We start from the raw sequence: 20201 nt of genomic DNA, 5'->3' as shown, positions 1-20201 counted from the left end.
TCCTTCATTATCTTGCTAATGGATTTATTTCTTTTCAAATTTCTCTTATTTTTTCACCATGCAATTAAAAACCCTAATGGCCAGAAAAAAACAAGCAAAGAGTGATGACATGAAAACTGTCCATTCCACAGTGGTGAAGGGAGGATGCTGGAAACTTTCTCCCCTCCCTCTATCCCTAAAGCTAAATGTTTAAAAATAAGTGATTTAATACCTTATTCTAGAAATTCCCACTCTTAGAAGTCTGCTTTGTAAAAATATTATCATAAATGTATATAGAATTGAGATTTTTTTCAATGAATCCCGGTTTAAGAGATTAAAAATTGGCAGCAACCTAAAATCCTATCAGAAGGGAATAAATAAATTATTTATGGTTAATTATATAGAATGTAACAATATATAATATGTTGGAAGAATCAAATACAGCTCTATCACTTCCTTGAAAAGCCATTAAGTAGAAAAGCAACGACATAGAACAAGGTGGGGCAGGGTACAGTTCAGTGGTAGAGCACATACTTAGCATGCATGAGGTCTTGGGTTTGATCCCCAGTACCTCCATCAAATAAATAAACAAATAAATCTAATTACCCCCCCAAAGGAAAAAATAAAAGATGTAGAACAAAGTATAAAAGTATTAATCCACTATGTTTTTAAAAATTGTATGAATATCTATGTGTGTATAGTCTCTGGCATAAGAATGGATGTGCAAGGAGGGGGGACAGAAAGGGAGAGAATTTCCACTTCTTTATACATATTTGTAATGTCTGAATTTTTGCAAATAAATATTTATAGCTCATGGAATTTAAAATTATTAATAAATTAGATGGCCATTGCAATGGTGAGAGACTTTCTTTGTAAGATACCAGCTGAAGAGAAACTTTTTAGGTGCTTGCAAATCTGAACAGCATCTTTATTTGGTTCTTTCATTTGAATGGTAATTTAATAGGGTATAGCATTCCAGGTACCAAAACTTTTGGAACTTTAAGGACATAGTTCACTGTTCTACTGCATCAACTGTTTTCCGTGGGAAATAAGCAGTCACTCTGATGTGTTCCTTGTCATCCCCTCCCCTCACCACAGTCTGTAGATAGCCTGCACCAAACCTGGCCACGCTGCCCCCGCTTGGGCTTTAGGAGAGCAGACCCTGATTCCAGGCACTTTACTCCAAGCCTGGGCACAGGTGCTTAGTCATTGTCCTTGGAAACAGACAAGCCAACTCTAAAACCTGAATGGAAATGAAAACGACCTTCAAACAGTCAAGACAACCTTGAAGGAAAATCACAAAGTTGGAGAACACACATTTCCAAATTTCAGGACTGACCACAAAGCTAAAGTAATTAATATGTGTGATTTATATAGGAATACGTAAATAGATCAATGTAATAGAATAGAGAGCCCAGAAATAAATCTTTATTAACACAGTCATTTCATTTTTGGCAAAGTGTCAATGCAGTTTGAGGGGAGAGTAGGGCTCATGGACTACATGCAGCTGGAGAAACTTGAGAAGCACATGGAAAACAATTAAACTTGATCCCTTACTCCACGCCATACACAAAAATTAATTCAAAGTGGCTCATCGACCTAAATGTGTGGACTAAAACTATAAAATTTCTTTAAAAAAAACCAGAATATATATAAATATATATTTGTAAAATATCTGTGATTCTGAGATGAGTGAATATTTCTTTTTTTATTAATTCTCTTTTTTATTGAAGTGTCAATGTACAGTGTTAGTTTCATGTGTACAGCAAAGCGAGATGAGGGAATATCTTGGAAATAATCAGGAAACAAAAAGGACTAAATACAAAATATTATTAAATTGATTTATTAAATATAAAACTTCTGCTCATTGAAAGACAACTTAAGAAAGTGAACAGGGCAATGAATATATGTATGTTCATGTAAAGAAATTTTAAAAATTTTAAAAAATAAATACACATATCTTGCAAAAAAAAAAAAAACCAGAAGTGAAAAGGGAGAAGATTTACAGATACTAACTAATATATAAAAAATAGATAAACAAGTTTATACTGTATAGCCCAGGGGACTATATTCAATATCTTGTAGTAACCTATGGTGAAAAAGGATATGAAAACGAATATATGTATGTTCATGTATGACTGAAACATTGTGCTGTACACCAGACATTGACACAACATTGTAAACTGACTATACTCCAATAAAAATATATATATAAACCCCCCCAAAAAAGAAAGTAAAAAGGGAAAAAATACTCATGATGCATGTATCTGACACAGACATATCCAGAATATATAAAGAACTCAAACAAATCAATGTGAAAAAGCATACAACTCAATTTTTTAAAGTGGCCACAAATTTGAATATTGTACAAAAGAAGATACTCAATAGCCAATACCATATGTGAAAAGACATGCTGCCACTTGCCTGTAGAGGGCAGTATAGCTGAACCAGAGATTTCTAGCCAAAGAAACCCAGTCTGGTTTAAGGCAGTAATTGGGAAAAGTGAGAGGACTGTGAGTGTTGAAAAGAGATCACATAATGGGAAATAATGGTAGGAAAGGGTCAGGGGATGATAGTAATATTCTTAGCTGTTTTTCTCATGTGAGGTACTGAATCACCGCCAAGATGCTCCAGGATTCATTCTCCCCTGAGAAGGAGAACTGAACCAAAGCCACGCTAGAACAATTTCTCGAGACCTTATTTATATAATCTGGAAAGAATACATCAATCAGAGTTCCTTGATGACCTGCCTGGATCATAGTAGAATGGGACATTTTGTTGTTACATTTATCCTACTGAATCTCTGTAACCCTAAGAGGACCCCTGCAGTTGAATCTTCTTAGTCATATTTTGTGATGTTTATCATGCTAAGTCTCTGTAGCACTAAGAGGATTCCTGCCTTTTAACCTTTCTGAACACACTGTGACTGTCAGCTAACAGCTGCTACATTACGTTTCTGTAACCACGATGACTCCCTGGTTCCTAAGTTTGAGGGAGACATGTTTCTGTCTTCTGCCCAGTATGTTGGAATTGAATTTTCTCTTTTAATCACACCCAATAAGAATGTGGGTGGAAGATTATGCTGGCAGAAATTCAAGGAATCACAATGAAGTCTAAGAAGTGAAAGCTCGTGTGAGGGAGTTGTCACATATCAATGATGATTTCACCCTGAAACTTCAGGAAAAAATGTTTGTGGGAAGACTTTGTTATGCTTGAACTGAACTGCACCTGCTAAGTGAATATGCTCACCTGGCAATCGCTTGAGGGAGACAACACTATTTGGGTGCACGTAGTGTGCTTGAATTAGTGTCACGCCATGGGTAGTCATGACAACAACACTTGTGATTGCATAACATTGGCCCAGAGGACTAAGAGGGACTTGAGAAGTTGGGAACGTGATTAAGTGTGTAGAGTCAAGTAGAAATTAACTTTCCTGGAGACTCATAATCTAAATGGTCACTAGAGGGAGTCCTCTCCAGGAAACTGACTGAACTTGGCATATGGCCCGGAAGTATGATGAAGCAATGTTTGAATAGACTATGTATATGCATTTACTAAACTGACTCAGCAACTAGCTTGTCAATAACTGTCAGAAAAAAACACATACCCTCACCCAGGAAGGAACTGCCGCCATTTTGATGGAAATAGCATCCTATATATTTAAACAGCAGTGGCCAACTGGGCTACAGGCTTAGGTAAGAGGAGGCTTATTTGTGGGAACACTAAAGATAGCCTAAATGATGGCAAGATTTTACTGGTAAGCATGGTATTTACTGATCCTCCCTCAGAACCCCAGTGTTAAAAGTATAATTGGCTCTCTATATTATAATTGGGAGAATTTGAACAGGTTAAGGATCAATTTTGGATTACCCTGGTGGAAGAGAGATGGGCACTTCTCTACAAAGATACCTAAATCCAGAGTTAATATAAAACTTGCTCTTTGTCCAATGAAGTACAATTATGCCCCCAGACCACATGGAACCTAGAATTTCCTGAGCCATGACTTTTAGTAATTATACCAGTTATGGAAAATAAATGATATATGAGAAAATGGTATTTTTGCTAAAAAAGTTAAATTGGCATTGTTATAGTAACTAATGTAGATGTGTTAAATGTCATTTAATCTCTCTGCCACAGCTATATGGCATAGTAAAGTTTTTCTGACTGAGTTATAAAAATAAACAAAAATGGAATGTAGGTATGAAATGGTTGCAGAGAGGTGGCCAAGATGGCAGACTAAGCAGACCATGAACTCACCTCCTCCCACAGACACCCTAAAATTACAGCTATTTATAGAGTAAATATATATGAGAATGCCCTGAAGACTAGCAGAAAAGATTTATCACAACTAAAGACATAAAGAAGGAACCACAATGAGACAGGTGAGAAGGGCAGAGATGCGATATAATCAGGACCTACATCCCCAGATCAGCAACCCACAAATGAGAGGCTGTCCCCAAGGAGGGAGGTATCTGAGCCTCATATCGGGCATCCCAGCCAGGGGGTCCTGCACTGGGAAGTCGAGCCCCTGGAACATCTGGCTTTGAAAAGCAGCTGGACTTACATTCAGGAGAGCTGGACTGCTATTAGAACTATTAGTGGGCATGCACAAAATCTCATATGCTCCAAGTCCCAGTACAGAGGAAGTAGTTTGAAAGGGGTCTGGGTCAGATCCACATGTTGATCTTGGAGAGACTCCCAGAGAGGCAAGAGGCAACTGGGACAACCCTGCCCCAGGGATGGAGTTGATAGTGTCACCCTTTTATTAGCTTGTTCTACCACAATAACACTCCCGCTGGCAAATGCCATTTTGGAATTCTCTTTCTAGCCTATTAGTGCCTGATGCTCAACACACACACTAAAGGCCAGTAGCAGCCCCAAGCCCTGCCAGGCCAGGCAGACAGCCTGAACAGACCAAAGAATAAAGCTGGAGGTAGCACACCCCCTGATTTTACATTATACTGCAATGCAACAGTAATCAAAACAGTATGGGACTGGCACAAAAACTGTTCAATGGAACAGAATAGAAAGCCCAGAATTAAACCCATACTTATATGGACAATTAACCTATGACAAAGGAGGCAAAAGTATACAACGGGGGAAAGACAGCTTCATCAGTAAATGGTGTTGGGAAAACATGACAGCTACAAACAAAAAAAAATCAAATTGGACTCCTTTCTTACACAATATACAAAAATAAACTCAAAATGGAATAAATACTTAAATGTAAGACCCAAAGTCAAAAAACTTCTAGAAGAAAACATATACAATCTGCTCTTTGACACTGGTCTTAGTAATATTTTTAAATCTGTCCTCAGAAAACAAAAGGAAAAATGAACAAATGGAGTTACGTTAAACTAAAAAGCTTTTGCACAAGAAAAGGAACTCTCAATGAAATGAAAAGGCAGCCCACTGAATAGGAAAAGATATTTGAAATGATATGTCTGATAAAAGGTTAATAATATCCAAACTAGGCATAGAACACAAAAAACTCAACATCAAAAAATCAAACAACTCAATTAAAAGATGGACAGAGGACCTGAATAGACTTTTTCCCAAAGAAGACATACAGATGGCCAACCGATACAAGAAAAGATACTCAACATCACTAATCATCAGGGAAATGCAAATCAGAACCATAATGAGATACCACCTCACACCTGTCAGAATGGCTATTATCAAAAAAATAAGAAACAAGTCTTGGCAAGGATGTGGAGAAAAGGGAACTGTCATTCACTGTTGGTGGGATCATAAATTGGTGAAGCCGCTATAGAAAGCAATATGGAGGTTCCCTAAAAACTCAAAAATAGAACTGCTTTATGACCCAGCAATTCCACTTCTGTGTATTTACCTGAAGAAAACAAAAGCACTAATTTGAAAAGATATCTGCATTCCAATGTTCATTGTGGCATTATTTACAATAGCCAAGATATGGAAACAACCTAAGTGCTCACTCATAGGTGAATGGATAAAGATGTGGTAGATATATATATATATATACACACACATATACATATATATATAATGGAATATTACTCTGCCATAAAAAATCAAATCTTGCCATATGCAACAACATGGATGAATATAGAGGGTATTATGCTAAGTGAAATTAGAACTTATTAGTCAGACAGAGTAGCACAAATACCGTACAATCTCACATTAATATGGAATCTAAAAAAACTCAAACATACAAATAAACAAAACAAAATGAAAACAGACTCGTAGATACAGAAAACAAACAGCTGGTTGCCAGAGGGAACAGATGTGGAGAGAGCAGAAGGAATAGTTGAAGATGATTAAGAAGTACAAACTTCCATTTATAAATAAATAAGCTAGGGGGAATGTAATATACAGCATCAGAAACATGGTCAATAATACTGTAATAACTTTGTGTGGGGACAGAGGGTTACTAGAGTTATCATGGTGGTCATTTCATAGTGTATGCAAATGTCAAATTACTATGTAGCACTCCTAAAGCTAACATAATATTGTATGTCAACTTTATTTTTAAATAAATAAATAGGTTGCCAGAATTATAAGATTTGGGGGGAAGTCAAACTAAAATTTCCAATTGATATAATGCCCATGGAGACTTATTGGCTAGAAAAGGTAATTTTATCTTAAGAAAAGTGATATATACAACCGAATGCCTCCGTGGAAGTCTATAAAAAAAAAAGAGGGAGGATATAGTCCAGCTGAAAAAGGTATATCAGAAATCTTGTGAGGGAATATAGTCAATCACATAGTGATTGTTGGAAAAGAATATCAATTCCTAATTGGATGATAGAGGTTCTAGTGTTTCAGAGTTTTAAGAGGTCTATTTTCATGCATCAAGTATTGTAGAAGTTACTATATTTAGAATTACATTTTAAATGCTTAAGGAATCTATGGCAAGGAAGTATAGACAACAGTCAGAGGTAAACGGAAGGAAATAATTAACAAGTGGACCATAATCAATTTTCATCCTCCAGAAAAACCTGAGGATTTGACTCTTGTTTGCACATCTTGCAACAGTAATTCAGAGAATGTATAGCAGTATATCAGATGTAAGATAAATTAGGATCCTGCTATGTAGTGAACCAGGATGCTGTGCTCTTTAGCGGGATTGGTTATTGGGTAACCAGTAATCGACAAAGGGCATCTGCACAGAAAAGAAGGACCTAAAAATACATCCCGGAGAGGGCTACATGATCATTAAGATATGAAAGCCGGAGAGACCCCAGACCTGGTGCAATTCTTGACCTGTGGGAGCCTGGCTTGACTCTCACGACCATTCACATTCTCCTAGGAGATTTTTCTGGATGTACGAAGATGCACAGAAGATAAACAAGACTTCCACAGTGTTATTGCAGTACGTGTTGTGTAGCTCCTCATTTATCTTACTGTGAAGTCATGTTTATTGATGCTGAGAGAAGCCTGTTGTGGCACACAAATTTGACACCCGGTCCCTATCTAAGACTCAGCCTTCACGGTCAAGCAGAATAGGCATTGCAATACTAAAATCTGAAAGAGTTGTTACAATAAAGGAAAGTTAGAGCCCAATCTCACTCATGAACATCCCAAACAAAACACTAGCAGATAAAATACAACAATATACAAAAATTAAAGTATTTCATGGCATGTAGGATTTCTTTCAATATGGCATTATTGTTTAAACAGTCTAAATCAATACTGTAATTCACTGCATTAATAGAATAAAGGAGAAAATCATATTAGTATAACAAATGTAGATGTAACTTTTGATGAAATTTAGCATTAATTTATAATTTAATAAAAACTTAGCAAACTAGGGGGAAAAGAGCACTTACTTTATTTGATAAAGAGTAGTTTACAAAAATTATAGCAAACATCACATTTAAAGATAAAACAGGTAATGCTTTCTCGCTGAGATTTGGAATGAGACAAGAATTCCCACTATTACAATTTCTATATTGAAATTTCTAGTCAATACAGTAAGGCAAAAAAAAAAGGCATAAAGATTTGAGAGCAAGACATAACTGCATTTATTCACAGATACCACTGTTATAAATTCATTAAATCTAAAAAATTTTATACATAAATCATTATAATTAATGTGAGTTTAGCAAAGTTCCTGGATACAAAATCACTGTACAAAAATAGATTGTTTTTCCATAAAGCTACAAAAACATGATTTTTTTTAAAAGAAGATCTTATTTAAATTACATGAAAAATGAGACAAATCTAATGATTTACTTAGAGATAAATCAGATGAAGATATGGAGGATCTCTATACAGACAATTATAAAACATGATTGAATAAAATTTAGTAAGACAAATGAATGGAAGGACATACAGAAGTTCACAGATTAGAACATGGGTTATTTTATGGAATACTGCCATTATCTATTTTACAAGGAAGAAGTTACAGAACAGTACAAAAGCATGGTTTCATATTTGTGTTTGTACGTATTTGTGTATAAATGGAATAGTTCTTTGGAACTGGGAGGGGAGAATTTTACTAACTAAACATCTGAATTATTTGAATATTCTACAATGAGCATACACTACTTCTGAAACTTAAACACAGTACTACAAAAAGAAAGTTCCACAAATGACAAATGCTGGAGAGGCTGTGGAGAAAAGGGAACCCCTCCTACATTGCTGGTGGGAATGCAGGTTGGTGCAGCCACTGTGGAAAACAGTATGGAGATTCCTCAAAAGACTAGGAATAGACTTACTGTATGACCCAGGAATCCCGCTCCTGGGCATATATCCAGAAGGAACCCTACTTCAAAATGACACCTGCACCCCAATGTTCATAGCAGCACTATTTACAATAGCCAAGACATGGAAACAGACTAAATGTCCATCAACAGGTGACTGGATAAAGAAGATGTGGTATATTTATACAATGGAATACTACTCAGCCATAAAAACAGACAACATAATGCCATTTGCAGCAACATGGATGCTCCTGGAGAATGTCATTCTAAGTGAAGTAAGCCAGAAAGAGAAAGAAAAATGCCATATGAGATCGCTCACGTGTGGAATCTAAAAAAAAAAAGCACACACAAAGCATAAATCCAAAACAGAAATAGACTCACAGACATAGAATATAAACTTGTGGTTGCCAAGGGGGCAGGGGTGGGAAGAGACAGACTGGGATTTCAAAATGTAGAATAGATAAACAAGATTATACTGTACAGCACAGGGAAATATACACAAGATCTTATGGTAGCTCACAGAGAAAAAAATGTGGCAATGAATATATATATGTTCGTGTGTAACTGAAAAATTGTGCTGTACACTGGAATTTGACACAACATTGTAAAATGATTATAAATCAATAAAAAAAAGTTAAAAAAAAAAAAAGTTCCAGGCTAAAATGATAGTGGTCCTGTTCTTTGGCAAAGAAATTTGGTGGCTTCGAGCATTGAGTTAGAACAGACATCAGATTCCCCTTCTATGGGAGGCTTGGATTTATCAGGGGAATGTTCCAGGCTCACATCCAAGCAGAAGTCAGTTAACCTCCTAAGCCGACAAGGGTGTTCTGACCCACTCCACAGGATCCCAGTCGCATTAACTAGATTTTCAAAGACCCCTCAACCTCCCCAGTCAGATCTCAGTCCTAGCCTTGCATGGCTGACGGTGAATGCTAATTGCTCAGCCCTTACTAGACATTCAGAAGAGTGGTCCTCTGGGCACTTGCTAATGCAGAACTCATCACCACTAACATGACTATTAAAACCTAATGGAGGTGTTCGCAGCCGCCGCCGCGCCGCTGTCGCTCTCCAACGCCAGCGCTGCCTCTAGATTGCCGAGCTCCAACCGAAGGAGAAGGAGGGTAAGTAAGGAGGTCTCTATACCACGGCTGATATAAAGCAGACCGCCCGCAAAGCACCGAGGAAGAACCTGGCTACAAAAGCCTCTCGCAAGAGTGCGCCCTCTACTGGAGGGGTGAAGAAACCTCATCGTTACAGGCCTGGTACCGTGGCACTCCGTGAAATTAGACGTTATCAGAAGTCCACTGAACTTCTGATTCGCAAACTTCCCTTCCAGCGTCTGGTGCGGGGAATTGCTCAGGACTTCAAAACAGATCTGCGCTTCCAGAGTGCAGCTCTTGGTGCTTTGCAGGCGGCAAGTAAGGCCTGTCTGGCCTTTTTGAAGACACCAACCTGTGTGCTATCCATGCCAAAAGTGTAACGATTATGCCAAAAGACATCCAGCTAGCACGCCGCATACGTGGAGAACATGCTTAAGAATCCACTATGATGGAAACATTTCATTCTTTAAAAAAAAAACTCTTCCTGTTATTGGTATTTCTGAACGTTAGATTTTTTTTTCCCATGGGGTCAAAAGGTGCCTAAGTATATGATTGCAAGTGGAAAAATAGGGGACAGAAATCAGGTATTGGCAGTTTTTCCATTTTAATTTGTGTGTGAATTTTAATATGCGGGGACATAAAGCATTAATGCAAGTCAAAATGTTTCAATGAGCAAGTTTCAGCAGTTCAACTTTATAACAATTATAAATAAACCTGTTAAATTTTTCTGGACAATGCCAGCATTTGGATTTTTTTCAAACAAGTAAATTTCTTATTGATGGCAACTAAATGGTGTTTGTAGCATTTTTATCATACAGTAGATTCCATCCATTCACTATACTTTTCTGAGTTGTCCTACATGTGAGTACGTGTTTTTAATGTTGTCTGTCTTCTATGCTGTCCCTGTAAGTTTGCTATTAAAATACATTAAAGTATATATAAAAAAAAAAACTAATGGAGATTCATGGAGTACTTCCTGAGCATCAGTCCTCTGCATAGATGGTTCAGTCTATCTTAAATCAAGGATCATCGTGAGAATCTAACTATATTGATGTATATCATCCCCCAGGGGAAAAAAAAGCACTTTTCTACCTACATATAAAATGTACATGCCTCGTCAGAGAGTGCCCAGTCTCCTCTAGGCCATCCAACTGCTCTAGGAAAGTCAGGGGTGTCTGTAAATTAAGAACTACTGTCCATAAGAAAATACTAATGTTGAAATAAGCCAGGCTATCAGCAAGCAGACTACATGCAAATACTACAGATCCCCTAGGATCACTGGGACTCAATTAGATCTTGGCAGATTGCCCCCTAGGCCTCCTCTGAGGACCTTCAGAAGACTTGAGAAGAATGTTTCCTCTGAGGACCTTGTTGGAAAGGCTTGGCTTTGCATTTCACAGCAATCTCTTCACGAAAATCCATAGATGTTTCTCTCAGATCACAGAGCCAGAATGAGTAGGGTATGTCCTAAATCATCAATTTGTTTTTACCTCTTGGACTCTGAGAATCATTGAGATGCTCTTTGCACCTTCTTCACCTTGGTCATTCATGAACTCCGAATCACATGCGCTTCTAACAAAGGCATCAGAACTTCCTCCTGATTTTGTACACTCGCCTCACACTCGCCATCACCTTTTTCCTACACGTCACTTTTTTTGCTTCTTGTTCTTCAGTGATTTTTTAAATTTTATCCTGTGTTGTATCTATCTTTCTAAACAACCCATTCTTTTTAGAAGAAAATAAAGTGGAAAAAAAAAAAAAGAAAAAGAAAGGAAAGGGAAGGAAGGGAGGAGGGAGAGGAGAGAGGAAGCCAAAAAAAAAAAAAAAAAAAGGAGGAGTGGAAGGAAGTCATCTAGCCAGCCAGGCACTTGATTAGGTCTTTTCACGTGACTCTCTAAAACTTAGGAACCCCAAAATATACATGAACAGAATGTCTAGTCCCCCCCCGACCATGCCTCAAGCTCTGGTGATATGTACAGAAGTCCTTGGGGTGCTTCCCAGCAACCAAAGGGCCAGGCCTGCCTCCCCCTCCTTGGCCCAAAAGCCAGAAGCGCTCCCCGGAGGACAGATGAGTCCATCTCAGCTAACAGAGGCCAACAGCTGGAGGAGCTGCTGGGCTACCAGGGCAACTGAGACTAGAACAATACTAACCGCCATCCCAATGTTAATATTCTTCTGACTCCATATTGATAATCCACACTGAAGAGCTCTTGACATCACCAATATCGCTGGACCCCAAAGAGGCTACCTCATAAACCAACCTGGAACTCTGACCTCACTTCCTCGCTTGTCCCTGGACTGATATTCACACGTGCGCACACACACACACAAACACACACACCCCACACATTTTTCCATCACCTGAAAACTGTTGTCCCCCCATATTAATCTATCTCATATCTTAAAAAACAAACAAAATAATAATTCCCCTCTCACGACATCCCTGTTTTCCACAATACCCAGCAGCGTTCCTCAACCCTTAGTCCCCTACAAACGGGGAAGCTGAGTCACACCAGTGAGACACGACCATGCATCCAAGGAGGCTCTTGGAATACTCTCAACACCATGTAAGTGGCACCCAACACTCTCCAACCCCTTGGGCTTTGCGTCTCTGCCTAAACTTGGGAGATGGCACAGAGCAGAATTCCCCAGGGGAATAGCTGGGAGACACAGCACCCGTTCCACAGAGACAGGGGCCCCAAGGAGGCCCGGTGAAGGGACCTTCAACCATTAAGGGCTGGGAGAGTCCTCAGGGGCTCTGGGTAGCTCTGTCTTCTGAAACGAGGAGTCAGGATGCAGCTGGGGTCCAGAGGTGGGGAATGAGAAAGGATTTGAAACAGTGTCAGGAAACTGATACCCCGCTGTTCACCATGCTTGACACGGTTTCCTCTAGCAGAGGTGAGGGAGGGATGTAAGGAGGCTGGAAACCTTTAGCTGAAGTGTGGATTCTGAATAAATTTGCCAACATGGCATGGGAAAGTCTTCCACATCTGGACAGACAGCTTCAGGGAGAAAACATCTGGACATAGGAAGCAACCGGGACTAAACAGTCCCCGTTTTCCATCCGCGCCAACCAGGTACGCCTTCCTCCCTGCCCGCCAGCTGAGAACAGTGAGTTCCAAAGTGGCCATGCATCAGATTTATCAAAAACTTTTTGAGTGTTTTGATAAGATAGCAATGAATCAGGAAAAGGTTATCCATGTGTTATTGTGAAAATTAACCTGACAAAATCCAGCGCTATCTCTGTATACAAAAAGGAGTGAGTGATCGCGATGACTCAGCCTCCGGTTCTCACATGTTTGGGTAACTTAAGTGCAGAGCAGGCAGACTTCCAACATTTCACCACGACTGGTTACTTACTTTACCAAAATATTTCTCTCTGCCTCATAGTCTAAATAGCTAACTTTGAGGGTGAGAGTGCTGACCACTTGCCAGACGTTGGACTTTCACGTGAGTTCACTGAGTCCTCCCGACCACTCTAAGGGATGGGGAACCCCATTATCCCAGCTTTACTGGTGGAAAGACCATGTCCGCAGAGAGCTTAAGCAACTTGCCCTAGACCACTTAGCTGGTAAGGACAGGACCCTGTACCTAGAAAGTGGGCCAGAGCCCATGCTCTCAGCCGCCTTGGCCCCCAAAAGGCAAAGCATCCTCTCTCTCCAGGGAGAAGCCAAGATGCTTGCGTTCCGGTCTTGGTTCAGACAATAAAAATGTTGTGATCATCAGGTCCTTCCACCCACCAGGCCCCAATTTAAAATGAGGGGGTTGGACTGCATGATCGCTAAGAGTTTCTCCAGCTCAGAGCCCCTGGATATCTGTTTGAAAGCTGAAGCAATGAGAACTCAGGGGGCGCCTTCCAGGAGAGAAGGCATGGCTACTTCTGCCTGGACTCTGCTCCACCCGCACGCTGTGAATTCAATGGAATGCCACTCTAAAGACAGTGACCTGAGGTCCACTGTATTTCTTCCTTGCATCTGTTCAGAATCCTAAATGACCATCCAGGCATTCTTTCATTTTACAAATATTTATCCAGGCAGCACGCCAGGCGGGTGGTGTCACAGGACCAGACATAGTCCTCATCCTCGCGCAGCTCGAGTGGGGAAAGCAGTTTTGTAAGCACTAAGATTCACTTCTGTAGTGTGTTTGCGAAAGGATGCCCGATCCAGAACTGGTGGAAGAAAGGCAGGCCAGGCTTCCAAAAGGATGGGGGGTCTGCTCTTAGTGCCCACTGATCACCAGAGCTAACAAACAGGGGGAATGAGCACTTCAAACCGACAGAACAGTTAAGTCCCCAAGGCAAGAAGCAGCAAAAAAAATGCTGGCATGAAAGAAAGCAGGGAGGGAGGCAAGAAAATAGGCCCGTCACAGGAAGCTCAGGAAGACACAGGAAGAAACTGGCCTTTTGTTTGTGGGTAACAAGGAGGCTTATGCAGCAGGAAAGAGACTGCTACTGAATTGTGTTCCCCCAGAAAGACCCATTGGAGTCCTCAGGACCTCAGAATGTGACCTTCTTTGGAGACAGAGTCTTGACAGAGGTAAGCGAGTTAAAATGAGTATGAGCCTTAATCCAACATGACTGGTGTGCTCATAAAAGGGGGATTTTTTTAAACACAAAATCACACATGCATAATGGAAGAGGATGGGAAGAGACCCAGGGCCAAGACCGCCATGTACAAACCTACTAGAGAGACACGGAACAGACCCTTCCCTCACACCCTCAGAAGGAACCAACCTTGCTGACACTTGGGGGTGGTTTGGGTTTTTTGTTTTTTGGTTTTTTTTGCTTTTTGCTTTATTTTTTTATTGACCTAAAGTCAGTTTACAATGTTGTGTTACTTTCTGGTGTACAATATAGTGATTCAGTTATAGATATATATTCCTTTCCATATTCTCTTTCATTATAGACTATTATGAGATATAGAATATAGTTCTCTGTGCTGTACAGTAGGACCTTGTTGTTTATCTATTGTATATATAGTAGTTGGTATCTGCAAAGTCTGAATTCCCAATTTATCCCTCCACCACCCCCACCCTTTCTCCCCTGGTAACCGTGTTTGTTTTCTATGCCTATGAGTCTGTTTCTGTTTTGTAAATAAGTTCATTTGTGTCATTTTTTTTATTCCACATATAAGTGATATCATATAGTATTTTTCTTTCTCTTTCTGCCTTACTTCACTTAGAACGATGATATCCAGGTCCATCCATGTTGCTTAAATGGCATTATTTTATTCTTTTTTGTCTGAGAAGTGTTCCATTGTATATATAAACCATAACTTCTTTATCTATTCATCTGTTGATGAAAATTTAGGTTGTTTGCTTGTCTTGGCTATTGTAAACAGTGTTGCTATGAACATTGGGGTGCATATATCTTTTCAAATTAGAGTTGTTTTATCCATTTTTAAGGCAAAAGTTCAACTCTGCAGTCCAGATATTACCCCAGTCTTTCATTTGCAGCAAAATCTTTAATTCTCTGAGTTACTATATCAGAAAATGACAGCGCCGTGATTCACTTCAAATAGCTGGACAATCTCCATGGATGGACCTGGAAACTGTCATTCTAAGTGAATTAAGCCAGAAAGAGAAAGAAAAATACTATATGATATCACTCATATGTGGAATCCAAAAAGAAAAAGACACAAATGAACTTATTTACAAAAGAGAAACAGACTCACAGACATAGTAAACAAACTTACGGTTACCAGGAGGGAAATGGAATAGGAAGGGATAAATTAGGAGTTTGAGATTTGCAGATTCTAACTACTATATATAAAATAGGTAAACAAAAAGTTTATGCTGTATAGCAGAGGGAACTATGTTCAATATCTTGTAGTAACCTATAATGAAAAAGAACATGAAAATGAATATATATATGTATATGTATGACTGAAACATTATGCTGTGCACCAGAAATTGACACAACATTGTAAGCTGACTATACTTCAATTAAAAAAAAAAAAAGCCAGTGTAGGATGGAACCTGACACGTTTGAGGGACAGGATGAAGGCGCTGGGGAGAGTAGGCATGAGGTGAGGCTGGAGGGGACTAGGAGCTCAGCACACGTTAAATGAATGGAGACTTTCCGCTGGGTTGAGTCATGTCCCCCCGACATTTATATTCATCCAGAACTTCAGAATGTGACCTTATTTGGCGATAGGGTCTTTGTAGATGTAATCAAGTTAAGATGAGGTCAGGTTGGCCCTAATCCAAAGGCTGGTATCCTAATAAGAAGAGGGGAATTTGGACACAGACATAGAAAGGAGAAGGCCACATGAGGATGCAGAGGAAACATGGGAAGACAGGAGCGGAGGTTGAAGTGATGCAATCTCCAAGCCAAGGAACACCAGTGATTGCCTGCGACCACCAGAAGCTAGAATCTGGAGCAGAACCTCCCTCAGAGTCTCCAGAAGGAATCAACCCTGCCAACACCTTGGTTTTGGACTTCCAATGTGAGAAAATGCATTTCTATTATTTTAAGTCACTCAGTTTGTGGTGCTTTGTTAAAGCAGCCCTGGGAAGACAGACAGACACAGACTTTTAACCTAGAAAGTTAGGTGATTGAAGTTTTATTGCTAAAAGATCACTCTGAGTGCAGAAGGGGTGGGGAAGGAGGTGTCAAGAGAAGACATGGGAGCCAAATATATCATTCAGCTGACACTGGAATGATTTCCGTGGGAAATGATGGCTTTCAACAGAGTGCTGGTGGGCGAGATGCAAAGAGTTGCAAGATTCATGAGATATCTAGGAGGCAAAACCATGGAGATCCTTGAAGAAACAAAGCCCATGCTGGTGGGTGCCAGATAGAATGGAAAAAATGGGAAAAGCATTGATTCCAGCAACAACCCCCCACCATGCTTCTGGCCATAGCCTCCTCTGTTCTCATAGCCTAAGTCCTTTCCCGTCTCTGCATGTAGTCTAGCTCCGCCTCTCCTTCCTCCACGGCTAGTTTCTTCTCCATCAAACACTTCCCAGTCATCCCCCTGACATATATCATGTTTGTAGTTTACAAACTGCTTTCACACACCTGTTCCCCACTCTTATCTTGAGAGCAGATTTTATTTTGTCTTATGCATGGGGAAAAGAGAAACTCAGAGCGGTGAAGGGGTTTTGCCAAAGACAAATTGTGAGTAGATAGTGGAGTCAAGATTTGAACCCACGCCTTCTGTCTCTACATCCTGAATGTTTCCTTCTGCCCTGCCACAGCTCTGCAGAAATACAGCCCCCGGTCCACATGAGGCTTGTGAGAGGTCCTGTCTTTGGCAATCACAGTAAGGGACTACGTGCAACGCTGATTTTCCAAGCCTGTCGGTCACCGGACTAAAGATGTCAAGGTGGAAAATTCCACAGTGGAAAACAAACATCCCTGCACTTTTGTTTCTGGTGTAAGCTTCTGAAGCTTTACGAAAGCATTTTGTGTTTAAGACCAGCCTGATTGGGACCCGAGCTCTGGACCTTCCGGGCTGTGTGATCTTGAGAAAAGCACTTAACACCTTTAACCTCAAATTTCTTTTCTGTTAAAAGGGAATGTTGTTGACAGCCAGATCAGAGACTTGTCTTGAGTGATATACATGAAGCCTGTAGCTCAGTTTCTAACGTATAGTAAGTTTCAATATATCTTAGGCATAATTATTATTTGCCTTAAAAGCATACTCATTTTCAGATCATACAGAGCACGAATAAATATTTCTCCTACAAAGTCTCACAAACTCAGGTGAAGAGTGGTCAAACAATGAAAGCTATAAAGGCCTTGGGATTGTGCAAAGAAATAGAGAATAATTGTTTTCAAGAGCATCCAGGAAGCCTGACAGAGAAGAGGATTTGGGCAGGAAGTAAAGGAAGAAGTGAGGCAAGCGATGGAGGAGAGGATGTGGAGTAGGGAGGTGTTTACTGTCCCAGATTACAGACGAGGACACCAAGAATCAAAGATGTTAGGTGGAGACCACACAGCCAGAAGGTGAAGGGGCTAATTTCAAAATGTGTGCTCTTGGCAGAGGCACCACACGAGGCTTGCTGTTTTCCAGTGTGTCTGTCACTACGCCTATAGCACCGTGTTGCAATTATTTGTTTAAAAGTTTGTCTTCCCCACCCAACTTTTACCACCTTAAGAACAGGAGCTTAAGAAGAATCACTCATCTTTATAATCTCAGTGTTGGGCTCCTAATACAATGGTGTTGAATAATTGTGAGAGCATAAATCCCCAACATCTAGGACAATTTTAATACACAGGTTCATATATAATATAGCTTTTTTAAAACCAGGTTTGAATGAAAATATTCCCTCTGAAAGGGGGACTATAAACACAGTGTGCCTGTGTCAGCATGCATCTTATTTGCCTGATTCACTTGGTCGTTTGTTTTTGTTTGTTTGTTTGTTTTGTTTTGTTTTGTTTGCAAGGACAGTAGAGAGATGAGCTTCAGCCTGACATATCTAATAAGTATTTGGGGGAAACTAGAGAAATATGCATCACTGAAGTCTACCTGGGATTCTTTCTGAAGGGAAATCCACTCTCTGATGTCCTTGCATTTAACACAAGCTAAACTCTTTTATTGTTCAACTCATTTTTGTGGGAAGGGAAGACAAAATTGTGGACCATCTATAGGAATCCTAAGAGAGATAGGAATAAATTGAAACTTGTTGAATTGAAAAATCTAGAGTCTTTCTATATTTGTTGGCCTATGCAGGACCATGGAGAGGGTCAACCGAACGAGCAGTGTCTCCGAGTTCATCCTCCTGGGACTCTCCTCCCGGCCGGAGGACCAGAAGCCACTCTTTGCCCTGTTCTTCATCATGTATGTGGTTACCATGGTGGGAAACTTGCTTATCATCTTGGCTATCCGCTCTGACACTCAGCTCCAGACACCCATGTATTTTTTCCTTAGCATTTTGTCTTTTATTGATGTTTGCTATACAACAGCCATCGTCCCCAAAATGCTGATGAACTTTCTGTCAAAGAAGAAGACCATCTCTTATGCTGCATGTATGACCCAGATGTATTTCTTCTTGGCTTTTGCCAACACAGAAAGTTACCTCCTGGCAGCCATGGCCATTGACCGCTATGTGGCCATTTGTGACCCCTTCCAGTATGTCACTGCCATGAGCCACCATCGTTGTTTTCTGTTGGTGGCCTTCTCCTGCTCCATCTCTCACCTCCATTCTCTCTTACTGGTTCTCCTGATAAATTGTCTTCTCTTTTGTGACTCCAACGTCATTCACCACTTCCTCTGTGACATCAACCCTCTGCTGAAATTATCCTGCTCCTCCACGTTTGTCAGTGAAATTGTAATTAACACAGAAGGGCTGATCACTTTGATGACCCCCTTTATACGTGTTATCATCTCTTACCTACGAATCCTCGTTGCTGTTCTGAAGATCCCGTCAGCTGCTGGGAAGCATAAGGCTTTCTCTACCTGTGGCTCCCACCTCACCATGGTGACCCTCTTTTATGGAAGCATTATTTATGTTTATTTCCGACCCCTGTCCACTTACACCATCAAGGATCGGGTGGCCACAGTCATCTACACAGTTTTGTCCTCTATGCTGAACCCTTTCATCTACAGCCTGAGGAACAAAGACATGAAGCAGGGCCTGAGGAGGCTGATGAGCAGGAGGATGTCCTAGCCAGCACCTCCGTGGCCATGCTCATCAGTGAGTCTTCTCCTGTGGGTCCTCATTCCTGATGCTTCCTGGTGTGTATATCAAGCTAATAGCAGTTAGCACACCTAAGCCAAGAGTTCATAAGAAATGGTGTAGATGACAAGATTAGAATATTGTACCCAGTCTTATTTATTTATAATACAATGAAATATATATATTGGTGAAATATATATATATATCTCCACCAATCAAGGCCACTTTATTAGGGCCCCCTGGTTGGCCTAGAGTTTTTGCACCCATTCCTCATTCCCCTTCCCATTCTCTTTCCTCATTCACTCCTTCCAAGTGAATGAAAACTAATATTTTTCACTTTTTCCTGACTAAATTTCTCCTTGTTCAATAAGTCTGAGTTCCCAGTATCTTAACATATTTTAAGAAACAACTGCGATCAGCTACTCAATTTGCAGCAGTTTCAACGTCTGTGCAATTGCTTGAGTTGTTAGTACATCCTTGTGTGTGTGCATGCATGCATGTGAGAGTGTGTGTGTGTGTGTGTGTGTGTGTGTGTGCAGGTACATGCACATGTTGTCTTCCTATAGGATTAGGGTCTCCCAGGAGCAGGGACAATTTCTTGGCCACCAGGCAAAGAACAGATGGCATCTCCTCCTCTTCTGGAACCTCTCTCAGCACAGTATCCTGGGTCCTGAACACAGAATACTATCAAGAGTTTGTACTCAAAAGCTAATTGACTTAGCAACTCAAGTCCAGCACTCCAGGTGACCAGCCATATGCAGTAGAACTGAGGTCTACTTCTGTGTCTCTGCCTGGGTTTCCTTCCCTTTGTACC

The 20201-nt window shown here is 40.2% G+C and overlaps 2 protein-coding genes across 2 annotated transcripts; both read left to right on the top strand.

Annotated features, from left to right (window-relative positions):
* The first annotated feature begins 9691 nt into the window (after window positions 1–9691).
* LOC135322363 (histone H3.3A-like) lies at window positions 9692–10143 on the top strand. The gene is made up of 2 exons (XM_064490889.1): window positions 9692–9784; window positions 9826–10143. Exons 1-2 carry the CDS (start codon window positions 9692–9694, stop codon window positions 10141–10143), a joined length of 411 nt encoding a protein of 136 aa, XP_064346959.1.
* An 8290-nt stretch (window positions 10144–18433) lies between these two features.
* Window positions 18434–19378, top strand: LOC105104619 (olfactory receptor 1L8). Its single transcript, XM_064490873.1, has one exon. It carries the CDS (start codon window positions 18446–18448, stop codon window positions 19376–19378), a length of 933 nt encoding a protein of 310 aa, XP_064346943.1. The 5' UTR covers window positions 18434–18445.
* The last annotated feature ends 823 nt before the right edge of the window (window positions 19379–20201 follow it).

The sequence above is a fragment of the Camelus dromedarius genome, chromosome 10 (assembly GCF_036321535.1).
Source record: "Camelus dromedarius isolate mCamDro1 chromosome 10, mCamDro1.pat, whole genome shotgun sequence".
Taxonomy (NCBI): Eukaryota; Metazoa; Chordata; class Mammalia; order Artiodactyla; family Camelidae; genus Camelus; species Camelus dromedarius.
The sequence above is the reverse complement of the archived record's forward strand: the minus strand, read 5'-3'. Positions and strand labels throughout refer to the sequence as shown.

Excerpts from the sequence above, each read along its gene's own strand:
- LOC105104619 (XM_064490873.1), top strand. The coding sequence starts at position 18,446 with ATGGAGAGGGTCAACCGAACGAGCAGTGTCTCCGAGTTCATCCTCCTG.
- LOC135322363 (XM_064490889.1), top strand. The coding sequence starts at position 9,692 with ATGGAGGTGTTCGCAGCCGCCGCCGCGCCGCTGTCGCTCTCCAACGCC. Across the intron at positions 9,785-9,825 it reads CCAACCGAAGGAGAAGGAGG|ACCGCCCGCAAAGCACCGAG; the intron begins GTAAGTAAGGAG and ends GATATAAAGCAG.